The sequence below is a fragment of the Astatotilapia calliptera genome, chromosome 17, assembly GCF_900246225.1.
Source record: "Astatotilapia calliptera chromosome 17, fAstCal1.2, whole genome shotgun sequence".
NCBI lineage: Eukaryota > Metazoa > Chordata > Actinopteri > Cichliformes > Cichlidae > Astatotilapia > Astatotilapia calliptera.
In genome coordinates, this window is record NC_039318.1 from 15423087 (window position 1) to 15442513 (window position 19427).

Here is a 19427-nt window from a genome sequence, read left to right on the forward strand (position 1 = left end):
GGGAGTGAAAATAAACCCTACATATATTAAGTGAAAGTTTTTAGTGCGTGTATAGCACCATCTTGTGCCAGTACAAAATGCGACGTCACTGGATTCATTTGGTGCACCAGTAGTACACTGGACTGGCAAGCTGGAATCAGACAGTGTTTGATTTTTCAGCAGAAAACTGACTGAATTTTTGATTGGTAAATTTACATATTCCTTCATTTTTCTACTCATTTATTCACTGAGGTTGTCAACCTGCAAATTGCTCTTTAAATCTATTTTCTAAATCATTGTCCTCAATAGGATCAGATATGAGAATTAAGCAGGAGATACTCATTCCCTGACCACAAGCAAGTGCCTTCCCGGAGAATTCTAAAGAAAGACATCAATCCCATAGTGCCGACTGACATTGATATTTTACATTACTGCCATCTTGTGATTGTCTCTTGAAGTCAGCTAGACCAACAGCTATTGAACTTGCTGCTCTATCATTTTTGTGGGTGTGTTTCCTGTTGAAGGCTGGAACAAAGGCAAGGTGAGAGGGTGGCTGCTTTTTATGTCTACTAGCATATGCCCATTATAAATAAACCTGTCCTCTTTAACAAGAGACTGAAAAGACCTCGGTGTGTTAGAAGTTGCCCCTGTCTCTGCTTTCACTGCTTTGACATCAGTTACTATTTGTGCATTATCGTGTACATGCACAGATGTGTATGTGCAAATGCAAGTAGAGAGGCAAATTACTCTGTATTTTTTCATCTCAAGTAATGCAAACATGTCAACATGCTTAAGAACAGTGTTTAAAAAAAACACACATAAGAAATTACAGGCAGGCATAGATTTTGCAGTCAACAACTGTTCATGGTAAATGACATAGTAAAAAACAGATACAGCCAAACCAAGACGCATGGTTAAACTTTAAGTTTTTACATTTACATAGTCTCTCTAAAAACATACTTAACTGATCCAGCTGCGTGTCCAATATGCAGATAAATAAGTGGTGAGGTTTTGTTTAAAACACCATGCCTGCATGTCTACATCAATATGAAGAATAATTCATGGGAGAATAAAGAAACATGACAAAAACTAGCCACTTGCCAAGGAACAACTGGAAGAACTGACCCAAGCAGTCCTTCTTCCAAAGACGGTGGCTGTCATGAAATGCAAGAGACACCAATGAAACTCAGCATGTGTGGCTAAAGGAAACAAAGCAGCTGACCAGGCAGAAAAAAATGGAGGTCTTGATGGAAGAATAGTGGCACCAGCAAAACTCTGCCAGCTTTTAATCAAGCAAGTGCGTGTCAATAAAAAGCTAACTCAAAGAAATATGGAGGAGTTGTGGTAGCACATTGTGAGTAACCACGAAGCTGAGTGTGTCACCTGTAATGACCACAACTCGAAACAGGTGTTCCATGGGAAGATTTTTGGTCCCAGATGCCCCATTCAAGGACATTGCCACTGATTTTACTGACATGAGAACACAGAACAAAGGGATACCAATATCTACTGGTAATGGTGGACAGATTTACCGAATGAGTGGAAGCAATTCCCTGCGAGAAAGAAGATGCAAAGACTGTAATAAAGTGGCTGAGGAATGAATCAATAGCCAGATATGGAGCGCCAAGAATCAACAGGTAATGCATCACATTTCAATAATAAGCATCTATCAAAGTTGAGAGAGCACTAGGCATAACAGACCGATTTGGGGCAGTATATCATCCGGCATCTCAGGCCATTGTAAGAAAACCAAACCCTGAAAAGACAAAATGCCAAAATACGTATGCCACTACACTACAATGACACGGGTAGATGCATTACCATTGGCATTAATGTTTTTGGGATTCACACCACATAAGTAGACAAATTTGACAACACATTAACTGATGACATTGGTGTGAATTTTAAGAGACTGTGAGGCCTGTGTTTGAAAAACACGGAAAGGATTTCAGCGAGACATCTGCAACAGTCTAGTTCATCCACTAGCTGTACAAGGGATTTGTTATAATTGTCTTGTAATATTGTCCAAATTTATAATCTATGGTGTTCTAATTATTTTATACGTTAATTTCAAATGCACAAGACTATAAGGTTATTCCTCTAGGATCTCCAAAGCGGGAGGTTACTTTTAAATGACTGAAGTGCCTAAAGCATTTGCGTTTTATGTTTGTAGTTTTCACAGTGTTAAAAAAAATTAATTAAAAAAGCAAAGCGCCTTTCTTGAAGAAGCAGTGCTGTGTTGTCATTTTGGAGATACAGTAAAAACTCGCCCTAGCCCGCACTGGTGAGAAGCTGCTGGTAGAAGCTGCAGCAGTGAGTGGCAGTACAGCGGTGAGACGCAAGAGGGCGCCATCACACAAGCTCACTGTTCACAAACAGCCAAGCACAGCAGCAGCAACGCTGGGTAACTGGATTAATGTGAAAATTAACAAACGGTAGTGTTTAAAGTAGAATAAGAGTGGTTAAATTCAAGTTTAAAGATCCACAATAAGTTTCTATAACACATTTGTCAAAGGTTACTTAATTTCTACAGTGTTTCAAAGTGATGCTTTGTAGTTTAGGAAAGAGTTTTGTGTGTTTGCTTAAGGTCAAACTATATGTGAAGTTTACAAAGTTCTTTAAGTTAAAGTACATCTGTATTAAGAGTGAAGCTCAGTACAGCTAAAGTATACAGTAACAGTAATCCCAAAGTAATACTTGAGATACATATAATAAGTTACAAATTTAAAGAAGTATTTTGAAATTTAAACATAATGCATTGACTGACATTTAACTAGACTAACAAGATGGTTGACAATGATCATGAAGAGCACTGTGCTGTTCCACCTACTGACTGAAGCAGAAGACAATGATGCTGAGCAACTTATAAAACGGCAGACCGTTAGTTACTCTTTCGCTTTTACAAACTGAAAAGGGTAAAAAGCTTCAAGAGAAGAAACTTGAAAATCTCCAATACATATATGCAGTTGTTTTTGGAAAACGGAGATATGAAGCAAAGTAATATTAAGAAAAGAAGTTTCAGAGAATGAACTGAATGAGCTGATTAACAACGCAAATGTCACCTGCGAAGATGTACAAACCATTTATGAACAAATACACCAAATACGAACCCCTGCTGCAGACGCAAGGCACAAAATAGATGCATGTACATCACTTTCCTCATTCATTGTTAAAAGAGCTGAAAAACAGCCAAAGGCCCGATGCTGGGCTGTGCTTAGGATCTGAAAGTATTAAAGCAAGGTCAAAATCGCGAAGGTCTAAAAGTGGTTCAGGTCAGTCATACTCACAAACAAGCGATGGAAGCAGAGGTTGAAGTAGCTGCATTTCAAGAAATATTAGCAGTCATGGAGGAGCAAGAAAGGGAAGCAGCTGAACTACAAAAACTGGAACATGAAAACTTGGAAAGGCAGCAAGCAATGGAAACGCAGTGCAGAGAGATCGAACGCTTGGAAGAGGTTAAAAAATTGAATGCTACAAGAGCTAAAGCAAAAGTTTATGAGGAAGGGGAAAGAACAGGCATGTTCAGCAACAAAAGTCCCCTTAAGCTCCTTAATAAACAATTTAAGGAGTGGACTAAACTCGCTTTATACACACGACTGCACCCCCGCCCACCAGAGCAACACCATTGTAAAGTTCGCAGATGACACTACTGTGGTGGGGCTCATATCTGGGGGAGATGAGTCTGCCTACAGAGATGAGGTGGAGCGGCTGTCTTCATGGTGCAAGGATAACAACCTTCTCCTAAACACGAAAAAGACCAAAGAACTCATAATTGACTACAGAAGACACAAGACAGAAATCCAACCACTAATCATCAGCGACGACTATGTGGAGAGGGTGGCAGACTTCCGCTTCTTGGGAGTCAGCATAGAGGGAAACTTATCCTGGAGTGTGAATACCTCTGAGCTACTGAAAAAGACACAACAGAGACTGTACTTTCTGAGAGTGCTTAGGAAGAACAACATCACACAGAGACTGCTGGTGTCTTTCTACAGAGCCTCCATCGAAAGCATACTAACGTACTGCATAGGCATATGGTACGCTAGCTGCACAGTGGCTCAGAGGAAAGCACTCCAGGGAGTAATCAACGCTGCCCAAAGGACAATCGGCTGCCCTCTCCTCAAACTGAAAGACCTACACAGTTCCCGCTGCCTCAAAAGAGCCCATAACATCATAAAGGACACCTCACACCCTGGACACTCCATGTTCGAACTGCTGCCTTCAGGTAAACGGTATAGAACAACATACACAAGGACTAACAGACTCAAACACAGTTTCTACCCAATTGCAATATCATGTCTCAATGCTACTAAAAGTAGATGACTTTCATTGCCCCTGTTGTCATTTGTGCCCTTGATGTTGGAATGCTTTCAGACATGTTTTGTTGGATGTGCTAACAAATTGACTGAGTGATTGATTGTTTGAGTGATATATCAACTAGGTCGTATGTTGAGTGTCTGTATGGGGCCTTAGGCCTGGATTGCTTGGGTGTATTTACTGTATGAGAATACTGTATTTTATATGTATTTCTATCTTTTATATCCTATCTATTATAGTTTTTAAGTATTTATCTTTCGTGATGTTGCACTGACCGGAGACATCTTTCAATTTCATTGTACTTGTGACAATGACAATAAAGAATATTCATTCATATTCATTCATTCATATTCATTCAATTCGTAGGAACACACAGGAATTGGCTGAGACAGTAAATAAGCTTCTCTCCATGTCAAAGCAGAAACCCTCCGCAACAACAGTCCTCTCCTGAAAATGCTTTCAACATAGGGGACACAGTATCACAGAAAGCAGCCCCCATAAAAGTCAGGGCAGCCGGCACCACCCCTCTGAGCTCGGCAGGAGAGGACAGTGGATAATTTTGACTTAATCGATTCAACTACCTGAGCAAAAACAGTCGAGCCTCTGAGTCATGAGCACATCTTGGGCTCCAACGAATTGCAGGGCAGCTGTGTGTTCTCTTAAAAGGCACCCCTGCTTATCCAGTGCTGTTCCGACCAGGTCTGCTGACATGGTGGATAGATTATATAGTCAAGTTTTAGCAAACAACATGTGTAGGACTCAAGTGCCAGACACAGGCAGGACAGAGAGCAGTGGAGTGCAGCTTGAGATTCTTCATTCACTTTGAGAACTTGAACATGAATTAACTTAGGTGAGCTCTACTCACTTTAAAGAAAAGCAAACATAGAAACTAATTTTACTTAAACACAAGGCTGAACTCAACTGAATCCAATTAAAATGGAGAGAGACACACATGAGGAGCGGAGGATGGTAACGAGAGACCAGGAGAGATCTGTGAGAGGAGATTACAAGTTAGACTGGGCAGAGAATCCAGGAGATGAGTTAGGTAATATTATCCAGAGGATTATCAAGAGAACACCTTTACTTGAGATCCAAGCTAGTGGGGAAGGGGGAGGATGCCAGAAAACCTTGAATCCATGAGGCGGCTGGTGGTGGGTGGACAGGCAGGTGAGCATGGGCATGCACTGAAGAGCAGCGACAATATTCACTTGGCCTGGATCTTCTGACCCTCCAGAGCAAGCCTTGCCATGTATGCATGTTTTTAAGCAGTGACAGAAAACAAATGCCACTGACTTTGGACATACATCAGATTTTTATCGTTAATAGTTTTTTAGAGCATCATGTTCAAACACTGTCTCAGATATCAATGCAGCATTTTATGACCGAACCAATGAAAGAGTGAGCTGTGAGTAGGAGAACGCTGTGAAGCAGAAGCTCCGCCCTCTGGGAGTCATTCCGAATAACAGTTAGTAGTTGAGCCCCGGTAACCAAACCGAACGCTCCTCCTGCTGGTTCGTCTAAATTTTCGCTGCTTTGTTCTTTTTGTGTCTGGTCCAAACCGTTCGACACGGCTCACTGTGGAGAGAGCGAAAGAAGAGCGCTTACCTCGAAAAGTTTTCTTTGACGAGAAAGAGCGGGTCCAGTTCTACTGCGGATTGACGGCGAGGTCTTTAACTTAAAGCAGCTCCAAACAAACCTAGAAAACTAGTGAGGTCTTTGCAAAGGGAAAAGTGGATGAGCAGCTCCTCTGTCATATTTCAAAGTTTGTTAGACAGCAGCAGACTGTAAAAGTATTCAGCATTACATAAAAGACGCAAAAAAGGCATGAATCCTTAATGAGAACTCCGGGGAGTGAGCAGACTCTCCAGACTTGTGCACTGCGCAATAAAGTGGGACTGAGTTCCAGGCAGAAAGCTGGAGAGCAAGACGTATATGGACTGATTGGCTGTGTGGACGCTGCCCTGGTGTGATGCTCATTTGGTTCTGTTTGAGTGAAAATGAAACTTTGGGACAGTTTGTCCCATTGGACCCGAATTTGGGACAGTTTAACGGCTTTTGCGGTCAAGCTTTAGCCGTGGACATTTTTTTTTCTTCCTCAAACAAGAGGCAGTTGATGTCGTCGCATATCAATATGAAATGGATTATTATCAGTTTGTTTTCTTGGAAATAAATTCAGTTAAAGCTTTGCGAGCGGGAATATGCAGCCAGTGAATATTGAGTATTGATCTTACGTGGATATAAAGTGCACAAATTCTCTTTGCTTTTCCTTGAAAACCCTGGTTCGGGGAATTCTCTCTGCGGGTCTCAGTGCGCTCAGAGCTCAAAGAAGAGACGCGGATGTTCGCTTGGGCGCAGCGTGCAGCGCCGCTGCACATGGAGCGCTCGGGGCGGCCGCCGCTGATGTTGCTCGGTCTGCTACTCCAAATCTGTTCCGCCGTTACCACTGATCGCATGAACTCCGACCGGTACGCGGTCTACTGGAACAGCTCCAACCCTAGGTAAGACCCAGACTGGGCTTTTACACAGAGTGGGTATTGAGTAGAACACGGGAAGTGCCAGAAATCATCATTAAAGGAGGGGAAATAAATGGGACTCAATATTATAATGATCCTTTGCGCAGTCGGTGGACATAGTTTGTAAAAAGCAAACAAAACAAAACCCTTATGTTAACAAAGCTAACAAATGTTAGCTTTGTTAATGAAAGCGAGTAGCAGCAGCATGGCAGGGCTGCATGTTGAACTGTCCGAGGTCACACAGCCAGAAAGTGAGTCCATTATCCGCATCTGAAAACTTTCTGGGGCTGTAACAGAAACGTTTGTCAAAAGGGAGCAAAACGGTTAGAATCGTAAAATTTGTCTCAAACAAATGACACTGTTCAGTAGATCAAGATTTTTAATAAATAAACCGCAGGTGCGCTTTCAACATCCATACTACCGTCATCCAACATCCATTCTCCTAGTCTTCTGACAGAGAGCACAATGCCAAATGAGCTACATAAAATATATATCAAATAATTCGTGTATGCCGAGAGTGAAGGCTGAGCTGATAAACTAAAGGAATTTTGTAGAATGTGCACATGTAATTTCTAACGACTGTCCATGGAGCTTAATATAAATTTTGTTGCCGCAATGTCAGCAACCTCAAAGAAAAAAACGTAATAAAATAAAATGCCAGTGAAAGCTATTCTCGGTTCAAGGGGTCTCTAAATTTCTTTGTTTTGGTTTTTTCAATATTTAGTTTACAGAGGAATCAAACCATTTGACTCTGCAATAACAAGATGTGTTCTGTGTTCTGCTGTGTAATCAGCAGCTGTTTTGTTAGATGTGATCTTTTCTTCTGCAGGATTATACAGACCTCCTTAGATCTCTTTCGCTTTTCAGCAGTTGGTTGGACAAAATATCTGAACATATGAAATGCTTTAAACATTTTCTGACATTTATTAACAACATGATTCATGATAATTGTTGTCAGTATAACTTTTTTTTTTCAATCAGTCATTCCTCAATGAAAAACAAGACAAGAGAAACAAGAGAATCCACTGCAGCTTTGCGGTTGACAAGTTAAAGTTGACACCTTGTAATCCAAATATTGGATTACAGTAAACACGATAATCAAAAAACTGAAATTTTGGTCACAATTTTGTTTTAAAGATGTGAGTAATGATAGGGGTATTATAAAAGTCTGCCTGTGTCAAAAACAATTTTGATCTAAATACAAGTCTAAATAATCACAGTTTCTATTTTCATCTCCTTTGATGTTTTTGCTTTCACACACGAAATTACATGTGAACTCAAATCTTAATGTGCTTTTCACTGATGGTTGTACAAAAATTACGTTTGGGGAAAGTAAATTTGTTATATAATTTAAAGTTTTAAAAAAATATATGGACTGAATAACTTAAAATGAAAGTTGCAGACAGTGAAATGTCTTTCTCTGAGAAAGGTCACATAACCTTAATGTTAGAAATAACTGCAGTTACCACAAAATACAGACAAAGAAAAGAAACAGACATCCTAAATGAATGTGTTAAATGTCCAGAGTGGTAAAACTGACCCTGATTTGACTAACTGTGGAATAATTTCTCAAGTTGTTTTTCAGTAACATTTTCAAGACTTAGGTGTATTATGTGCCTGGCAGCAGAGCATTGATGACTGTCCATTCTGTCTTCTGATTGGCTAAATGGTATCTGAACAAAGCAATAGCAACGTGCAGTGTTCGCAAATCATTGTAATATTTTAGGGATTTATTTTCATTTTGAGGTGTAAGAGAAAGAAAAATGTTCAGATTTTACTTTTGTAAATTAAAAAATGAAGAGTTTAAGAGATGCTGAACAGAAATGTTATTGAAGAGGAAACATGTCTCACATTTCAGTTCTCAAAGAGAGCCTGTAGCAGGAAAAGCTCTTAGATTCCAGCCTCATAACATGTTTCCATATGCACATGCTGTTTGCATCTGGAGGACCATATCTCAGGTTTCCAAGTGCATGATCTGCGCTTTAGTGTCCTTATAATATTCCTCTAATAATTGAGGAGTAATATTCCAGTTTGGCCAGTTTATTATAATTTATGCTTTCACTTGAATACCAAAATATTTTAAGTGATTCCTTTAATTTGAAAGGTCTCAAAGTGTACAGTTCTGTGAATTTAACTTTGATCTAAATATCACTTAAACAGTTGAGGTGTAACAGTAAACATGACATCTAGGAGACAAGGTTGGCCAATGACAATATGGCGTGTTCACACTGCAGAGAAAGATTTCAGTGACGATGGAAAATTACAGAACAAAACGCCTTCACTTCTTTCTTTGTAGAAGGGAATTTATTACATGTACAAATATGTGCACTTTTCCCACATGTTCCAGATGTGATTGAAATTTTGCCAGAGTTGATATTCTGGCATGTTTTGGGGAATCGCAGCTTTGCTGAGCCAAGAATGACATCAAGGCTTTTGTTCAGTTTTTTTGAAAAGACATCCCCAAAAGTTCCACATCTTGGGGGGCAAGAATCTGAAAATGTTTGAGAAATTTCCACAATTTTATAGGAAAAAATAAGAAAATATTCCTCAGCATTTCCTCTCTTGGCTCTTTTGGTTATTGATAACGAAGTGTTTTCATCTCCAAATATCATTCGTTATCAAACTTTTAGTTTTTTAGAAGATTAAGTCATATTTTCTGTCCTTCCAGAAAATCTGACATTCATTTGCTAAGGTAATCAGAGGAACATGTGTGCTAACATTTGTACTAGTAATTTATTAACAGTTCACGTTATTAATCTCCGTTTTGGTTTTTCTTTCAATTTTTTGTAAATTAAACATCAAAACAATAAATGTCCAGTGCAACCTTGTTGATGTCTTTTCATCCATTCACAATTCCAAAATCACAAATATTCAGTTTACAATTACATGACACAAAGACAGGAGAACAAAGAAAAACAGGAAATTGTGTCATCTGAGAGGCTGGAATACTGCAATATTCAGTCTTTACTGGCTAAAAACTGATCGAAATAATCAAATGCTTTTTTGTCAACTGATAAGTAAAATTTTTTCATCAAATAACACTTGCCGAACGTCCCGTGGTGTAATTAGTATGCAACACGAACGCTAAAACAAAAGTGGACGTCGAGGCGACGACATACCTGCTGCTCAGTCTGTGACTTTTTGTCAGACTTGGGGACAACTGTGGGCTTTTTGTAGCCATTTCCCTCAATGCCGGGTTTCAAAAATGTCCTTTCACTTCAGCTCTCATGACTCATCGAGTGACGCTACTGATTAGTCAGTTGGTGGCATGCAGTCTGACGACGTCACATTTATTATCTACCTTAAGACCTGGATGACCTCAAATTCCCTGCTTCTAAAATCAGAAAAAACTGAGAATATTGTACTTGGGCCTTAAACATGGTATCTAACTAGGTATCTAACTAGATACTGACTTTAAGTGAGATTACTTTGGCCTCCAGTAACACTGAGGAATCTCGAGTCATTTCATGTATTATCTTGAAGATATGTCCTCTAGCTGACCAAGCGACTATTTTTTTTTTAACCACTCACAACCAGCCAAGGGAATGTTCATTTTTCTTTGGCAAGCAACAGTTGCCAGGCAGTCGCCAATTGGCCTCTATGCCTGTGTGACAGAGGCCTAAGTTCAGAATCAGAAATGGAGCATGTGGAGTGAATGGGCGACCAACTCTGACAGGGGGGGCTCAGATCAAACACAAAAAAAACAAAAAAACAAAAAAAACCCCACATATGTGACCTTCTTGAATAAACCTGTACACTGTGCAACCTTTACAGGCTACATAACAAATTTAAGAATAAAGAACCTGCTTTAAATGGCATCATGATACAGTTTGCATAATTATAACCATACACTCACAATGGAATTAGTAAGTGAGGGAAGCTATGAAGAGAAGTGGAAAGACAGTTGGTCCAGATGACATACCTGTGATGTGAAGAGCTCTAGGAAAGAGGGCAGTTGGCTTTTTAACTAGATTAAGACAGTCCAGGAGATTGAGAGGATCCCTGACGAATGTACTGCTATAGAGTTTGAGAACAAGGATGATGTGAAGAGCTATAGTAACTACAGATGCATAAAGCAACTTGGAGTTAGTATCTTTTCCAAGGATATTTGGCATGCAGGGATCGAACCACCAACCTTCCTGGTAGTAGATGACCTGTTCTACCTCAGTTACAGAGAGGTGACTGTCGTATAGTTTCATGTGGAGAGAGAACAAGAACTGTGGCCAACTACTTGTGTTTAAATAGTGTCTATATGACATGAGGGGTACTTCTGAAAGTCTGACCTGTGAAGGATCATAAGCTCCAAAAATAATGTCATTGTCAATCATGCTAGTTACCTCGATTGCTGTAGAAGCACTAAAATACTGAACCATTAACTTGAGCTGCAGTAACTTATTGGCAATGTTGGTCTTTAAACATTTCTTTAACAAATGTAAAAATGTATCAGTACACGCTTTTTCAACAACAGTATTCAGCTGATGAGGTGCAGTCACCAGGATCCCCAAAGCTCATCAATAACACAAATGCTGCCTATGTTTATTATTATAAAAATATTATAAATAAAGGCAATTATTATTAATATGAGGTGTTTAGTACAATCAGTATTATAAATTAAGATATGTTAAAAGAGGAAAAATGAATAATCTAAAGATTAATCCATTAACGTTGTTGCTGGATAAGACGAGAGACAAGCTCCTCTTGTTAAACATAGAATATAACTGCTATGAAACTTTAGATGCTAGTTCAACCTGACTTAATAGTTGTAATTTTTGGTCTGTTGTGTTCTCAGCTCACTGAATCCTTTTGTGTAGATTTGCTGCAGTTTTCTGTAACCACACTCTCTCCTCATACTGATGTGAATAGGCGATATGGCCTAAAATCCATATCACAGTATAATTTGAAGCATGTGCGGTAACGATATATTTGCGATATATTTTCTTCTGTATAACGTACTTTACACAATATAAGGCACACTTAAAATCTTATAATTTTCTCAAAAATCGACAGTGTGCCTTATGTATGAATTCTGGTTGTGCTTTCTGACCTCGAACCAATTTTATGTAGTAAACGTAATAAGTAATCTGGGTCCTAAACACTGTCTTCTTCAGGTCCCAAAGTCAAACGAACACTGCAGCATCACTGAGAGTGAAAAACTGTCTTAATTCTTTCATCTTTAATAAAATAATCAGCGTTGCTGCTTTACCAGGTGTAACAATTAAGTTTAACATCCAGGCATCCATGAAAACAGAATTTATTAAATTCAACGCAGTTAGAAGTTAACAGGAAGTTAGCTCGCTAGTTTCCACCTAAACATGATATAGCATGTTCTGACTGAGAAATTTCTGAAAAAATAACATAAATGAAGACAGAAAACTAAACAGCGGTGACTTTTGTAGGATTACTGAAGTCGGACTAGCTGGTATATAATGTTGTGCTACGTGATTGCTAGCAAAACAGCTACATTAGCATAACATTAGCACAGTGAAGCTGAAAGATGAATGCTAACTTTTTTCCACGTGATAAAAGTTAACGTGAGGGTTTCTGGTGGTTAGGGACAAATGCAATTGCATGGCAGGATGCTATAAACGGACCAAACTTTGACCAAAACAGGCGCAGCTTGATGACGCCATCAACATGCGCTATCGCAGTAGAGCGGTATAGTGAAAATCTCTACCGTTGGCCAAATTTATATCGTTTCTAGCCTATACCGTTTATACCGCCCACCCTTAGTGGAAAGCACTTTCAGTGCTCAATTAGAGTAAAAAAAGGCATAGATTATCTGAGCACCAAGGTTCTTCTTTCCTTAATTCACATGAATACTCCCTCATATATTTTTTCATGTTAGGTTGTTGCCTGTTAGTCCTTCTCTCTGCCTGGTGGAGGAGAAAGGGGAGGTTTTGTTCAGTGAAACAGAAATTTATTTCTGCAGCAGCCATTTTCTTTTGTCACTTAAGTCTAGGCTCAGCCCCTTGTCGTCTCCTTGTCTCCCCTAACCCCTAGCTGTTGCCTTTACCCCAGTGTCCAGGAGGGGGGCGGCGGCAGAAATATATTTTCCATAATGAGTAAAACTGCAAACTTCCCCAAACTACATTCTTAATCAGTAGTAAGCTCATCATATTTTACAAATTCAGTAAAATAGAACCGGGGAATCTGCAGATCATGTTTTGGTTTTCAGTTTTTGACAATTCCCTCAAAATTCAGCCGGACACACAGGTGGGGGTCATGTTACTTGGAACACTAGAAAATTAGTGTAGGTTTAAAAAGGTTTAGAATTAACAAAATAAAATCCCAAAACTTCAGAATACTGGAATATGTGGACATATTCAATATGCTACCAAAGGTACCAAGCTTCGTATTCTGTTCTCTGCATAAATCAAGGCTCTGAAATGGAGACTGTAATTGTAAAATATTTTAAAATTTGACAGATTTTATTTACACATATACATTCAGAGTCTAGGATGCTTAAGCTTTAAGTCTGGTCTTCTGTGTTTCAGCTTGCAGAAACATTTAATGTTACAACAGAGACTGACAAATTGATAGTACAGGTTTATTTAGAATTCTATCTTTGCAAAGTGCTTTGCTAATTCAAATTAAGTGAAAAAAGTGGCGTCCGTGAAGAAAAAGTAATGTAAATACACTGAAAAGGTCAGTATTGAAGCCACGGTGCTGTCTAAAGTATGTCACATAATGAGATGGTGTCGGTACAATGGGTCTCATTTGGCGCTTTATAGGTACTCTATTTTTTCATCTTCAGTAAAGGTTGGGGTTGTGTTGCTGTTTGTCAGACAGATGTGTATTTTACCTCAAAAATCATTTGTTGTACTTAAACATTTTAGTTACACTCAGTTTATAATTTCATCAGTGGACACTAGTTAGACCCAGCCTACGTCGGGGTCTAACTAGACCATTGCAACATGAAAGATTAAAGCCTGGTGTTTGGAGCCCTAATAATAAAAACATTATCGTTTGTTTTGTATGCCAGGAAATTGGCATACTTCTTCCAGGTTAATGTTGAGGTCTGTCAGCAGTGATGAGAGCGTTGCCAACTGTCCATGCAGCAGGAAACATGCCTCAATTTTTTTTTTCTCTCTTTTGGTTGGTTGGTTGTGTGGACCAATGGCATGGTAGTGTGGCGTCAGCAGGGAGAGGCTTCTGTCAACTGCTCCTCCAGTTATTTTTACATTCTATCCTCTTTGTGTCTCAGCACTTCATCATGCTTTCTGCTCCCAGCTCATGCATTTTAATGTCTGACCCATATTTCATAGGATCTGTGCACACACACACACACACACACACACACACACACACACACACACACACACACGCACACACACGCGCACCAGGGTAACTTTGAAGTCCTGGCTTGGGAAAAAAAGAAACAAGGTTGTGGGTGAAGAGCTGCAACCTTTCACTGTTGCTGATTAAATTTACACTGAAAAGCAGCAGAAAAACTGTGGATCAGGTTCAGATCAGGAGACGAGCAACCAAAACTGAAGATTTTGGCTTTAATTGCATCATTACTTAACAGCAAATGGGTTGTAGAAAATTTTTTTTAAGAAGCAGATGAGTTTCATCTCTGTTTCTGGAGGATGACTCGGTGGATGAGAGTCCTATCCTGTAACATGATTTACACATTCTGTCTTTGTGTATGAGCATTTACAAGAGAAGAAAATCCAATCTTGTGTTTTTACCAGTCAGGATACCAAAAAAGTTCTTATTTTAAACAAATGAAAAATCATCAGGTAGCATAGGATTGTTTCTTACTGAAGGAAGAATTCCTTGGCATCAGTCTCTCATTCGGCTCGTTGAGGATTATCTACTTTTATATTGTACTGTGTTTCATTTTAGTGAAAGAACAGGCCGCCGCTTGATATCTGTTGGATAGGAAAATCTAATCACTACTACCATTAAAAATAATCTTAAAAAATATTTCTATAAAATCAAATGAAACATGAATGACTACTCCAAAGAGAGAAAATCTGGCATTTGTATAGACTTGGATAGGGGTCTGCGGTGTAATGCAGAAATTGTTTCTGTAAATCCAATAGTACAAAATATTTTTGAGCTGAAGAATTTCTCTAAATATTTCCAAATAAATAGTTCAAATGATTTTCCCTAGCCTGGCAGATGCTCATAAATTCAAAAATAAAACTACATTTGATTTTGATAAAGTAAAAAATAAATCCTCCTTTAAAACGTCAGTTGAGAATTCAAGTTATTGCAATAGCTTTCATTTGTATTTATCTCCATGTCAGGTTTGGCTATGTTGCAAGTATGATATGACCCAATAGCACAACTAAGAGTCAAAAGAATTAACTAAAGTAGGCGGTTTTATTGCTTATTTTGCTGACTCAAAAAATCCAGGCCAGGGGAAAAGAAGTAAAAGAAAATTACAAGTAAAACACGAGAACACACAGTGTGAGGGAAGGACATGCGCCTCACGAGGAAGGCTGAGGGCGCGCTTTAATAGTCAGTTTTGCTTAGGAAGGTTGAGAGACATGACCCAGATGTATCTGTGTGCCGGCCATAATAAGAGCTCTTCTCCAAATGCTAAGGAAAGGAGCTTCAGTGCTTCCTTTAGCATAGGATACACTGGACCATCCTTTATGAAAGAGGAGGACAACACGCCGTCCCATAATTCATTGCAACAGACTATGTGACCATACGTGAAAACAATAGACATAATAAACAAAGATGCATTGATCAAGTAAATTTTGAATTGTAACTGCATTTTCTATTTCGTGCCATAACCTGTTGACATATTTAGAATTTTTAACAAAAGTTTGTTAAACTCACAGCTGAATTCTGAACAACACATTGCTGGAATAAAAACTGCTTGTTGTTTGCCTTGCATGAAGAATGCATGAATGCTATATGAGCTCAAGATTATCATCTATATTAACTGATAAAAAATGTAAAGGTGCAGTAAAATCAATGTTCATTAGTAATAGTTGCTGTGTTCCAGTCTTTAAGATTAATTTGTACTTCAGGACAGCTGGGATAAGTGATTTCTGTTACTGCAGTCATAGAAATCCTAAACAGGGAGGAGGAAAGGAGTTGCACTGGATCTCAGCAGTAAAATATAACAAGTGGATTTAGATGGCTGACATTTTGTAGGTTGTTTTATAGGCTAGATTTGATATTGTGATTCTGTAATTTCACTTTATTATATTTATATAATTTATATTTATTTATAATTATACTTTACTAACAATGCATTTTAATTTGTTTGCAAAAAGGCAGCTAGTTCACTTCAATAAAGAGAGAGTGTGAAGTAGGCTACGTTCACACTGCAGGCGAAAGCGCATCAAATCCGACTTTTTTGACCCTATGCGACCCATATCCGATCATGGTATGACAGTGTGAACGGCACAAATCTGATATTTTCAAATCCGATCTGGATCACTTTCGTATGTGGTACTGAATCTGATACATATCTGATGTTTTAGAAAGCGACTGCTGTTTGAACAGTCATGTCGCATTAAATCCGTCTTTTACGTCACTGACTACAAGACAGACGCCAATTAACAGCACCGGAGAAGCGCCCGAGGACGCTTACTGGCCATCCCGTGTAGATGTTAGTGAAACTGTTGGGAAGACAACGTTGGACAAACGTGAACATTTTATTTGTACTGTATAATCTGCAGATTCTGACAGAAATCTGCAACTATCCTTTGAAGCACCGCTCCTCTAAAACAGCAATAAGCATCATTATTAGGCCATTTGTAAATAACAAAATAACTTTATAACTTAAAGCAAAATTTGGAAACGTAAAGTCCGAAACAAGTCTTTATATTAAGGGCCATCAGTCAAACAATACTGTTTGGTCTGGGTCTATACAGAGCGCGTTGTGTGTGACGTCTTCTTTTGCGCATGTGGGCCGCTTTGAGCGTTCACACTAGAACGCGTTTGCTGTCACATTTTATTTGTAGTGTGAACAAGCAGACAAAAAAATCGGATTTGATCAAAAAATCGGAATTGAGCATTAAGACCTGCAGTGTGAACGTAGCCTATGTAGCTCAAAAATCAGCAGACTCCAAGAGAAGCATGAGGCTGCAGTCTTGCTAACCAAAATAATGCAGCGCAAACCCCAGTTTCATGCAACTGTTAATTTCAAGTGTTAATTGCCCTGTAAGACATTAGTGCAACATTCCCCACTGTTGACCAAAATATTTTATTACAGAGATTAGAGCATGCTGTGGGTATTAACGGTACTGCAAAGATGTGATTCAAATTATACTGTATCTGTCAAATAGATGGCAATTTGTTAGTGTGTAAAGAGGACCCCCTATTTACACAGTGCACACAGTGCTATGACCAGTTCTGTTAAGATCATACATGCTTCCCTTGGGCAGCATTAGAAGGTATAGCATACAATTTCACCAATATGCAGATGACACAACTTTATCCATCCATGAAGCCAGATAACACACACCAACTGGTTAAAATGCAGTAATGTCTTAAAGACATAAAGACCTGGATGACCTGTAATTTCTTGCTTCTACATTCAGATAAAACTGAGGTTATTGTACTTGGCCCTAAAAATCTTAGAAACATGGTGTAAAACCTGATAATTACTCTTGATGGCATTATGTTGGCCTCCAGTAACACTGTGAGAAATCTTGGAGTTGTTTTTGACCAAAATATATCTTCAGTGTGCATATTAAACAAATAGTAGAACTGCTTTTTTCATTTGCACAAAATCCCTAAAGTTAAAAACATCTTGTATCAGAGTGATGCTGAAAAAGCTAGTTCATGTATTTATTTTTTGGTTGTAATTCATTATCATCAGGCTGCCGTAAAAACTCCTTGAAAAGCCATTAGTTGATTCAAAGTGACTCAGCAAGCGTAATGACAGAAATCGCTCCCTGTAAAATCTAGTATCAAATTTAAAATCCTTCTCATCAGAGCTCACCCTAATTTGGCCCGAGGGTGAGCTCTTGGGGTTTTTTTTCTTCTGGAGTAATATCCATCACCCCGCAGTCAAAGCCAGATATTAGGATATGTTTTTGTTTTAAAAAGCAGCAGCACAAATGAAGTACAAATTAATCAAAAGCTTGCTCCAAATGTATTAAAAATGTAATGTTTTTTTTTTTAAATTATTGAGCTCTGACTAGATCTGACTTGCTGGTCATGACTGTTGCAGAGGTTGCAAAGAAAACTGTGTAAAACCAGCGTGATCACTTGGTGTAAAATCAAGTGACCAGTGAATTTAATTTCACTGCATGTCTTTTGTCTTGTTTCTCCCCCCCCCCCCCCCCCCCCCCCCCCCGAACTGGTCGTGGTAGATAGCTGCTCCTCCCTGAGCCTGGTTCTGCCAAAGGCTTCTTGCCATTTAAAGGAGGTTTCTCCCAGTATTATTGTAAGCGTTTATCTTGCAGTCTAAAGAGTCATAAGGTGACTGTTGTGATTTTGCACTAAATAAAAGTCAATTGAAAATTGAGTTAAATTTTGCTTGATCAAAAATAATGCAATATATGTTGAACAAACAGTCAAGTGTGTTGTTTTCACATTTATCTTAGAAAATCAAATTTATTTATTTTTTATAGGATAGGATATATTTAGGATATAGTTTGATAATGAAGGGAAGCCAAATGCACCCTCTTTCCAGTCCCTGTCAGTAGTCGTGCTGCAGCATTTTGGATTAACTGGAGGCTTTTCAGGGAGTTTTGGGACATCCTGATAATAACAGTAGTCCAGCCTAGAAGTAATAAGTGCATGAACTAGTTTTTCAGCGTCACTCTGAGACAAGATATTTCTGATTTTAGAGATGTTGTGCAAATGTAAGAAAGCAGTCCTACATATTTTTTGAATATGTGCATTGCAGGACATATCCTGTAATCCAGATCTTTATATCTTGAAGACATTCCTGCAGTATAACTAACTGGTGTGTGTTATCTGGCTTCATGGATGGATTAAGTTGTGTGTCATCTGCATACCAATGAAAATGTATGCTGTGCCTTCTGATGATACTGCCTAAGGAAAGCATGTATAATGTAAACACAATTTGTCCTAGCACAGAACCCTGTGGAACATGTACTCCATTTACATGAACAAATTAGAGCCCATTACATAGATATGAATCAAACCACTGCAGCGCAGTACCTGTAATACCTACAGCATGCTCTAATCGCTCTAATAGAATATTATGGTCCACAATATAATAGTGGGGCACAAGATACTAGCTGGCTGGGCATCCATGGAGTAATATAACTAAGTGGCTGGCATAGAATACAGGAACATTTGTTCTGAGTGTGACCTGGAAGTCCCAAGGTCCTTACGGTTTCGATGAAGGGAATGCCACGCATCGCAAAGTCCAAAATCGCTCATGTGCTGTTTAACTATATTTGTGGACTGCCAACTGCTGTATCGAGCTTGTCGATTTCTTCATCCAGTTCAAAGTGAGCAATCTAGGTCTTCAGAGAGTCACTAAAAAAGCATGAAAGAATGAGGGGCCATATACACTTACAATACAGAACTCTTTGTTAAGTATACATAATTTAATGTATTCTTAAATTATGTAAGTATAGTTAACGAGGAAGCGTGTATGCACTTTTGCGCATGTGTCCTACATGTCTGTGTGCGCTGTGAGGCTGTAGTGGATGTGCTGACGCTGAG

At 38.9% G+C, this 19427-nt stretch overlaps 1 protein-coding gene across 1 annotated transcript in view; it reads left to right on the forward strand.

The window, feature by feature from the left end:
* Positions 1-5174: 5174 nt before the first annotated feature.
* The window catches only part of LOC113008784 (ephrin-A2-like), a 56587-nt gene continuing 42334 nt past the window's right edge, over positions 5175-19427 (forward strand). Inside the window, exons 1-2 of the mRNA XM_026146527.1 lie at positions 5175-5463; positions 6605-6794. Coding sequence (XP_026002312.1) covers positions 5412-5463; positions 6605-6794 — 242 coding nt within the window. The 5' untranslated portion in view covers positions 5175-5411. The remainder of the gene's footprint in view (positions 5464-6604; positions 6795-19427) is intronic.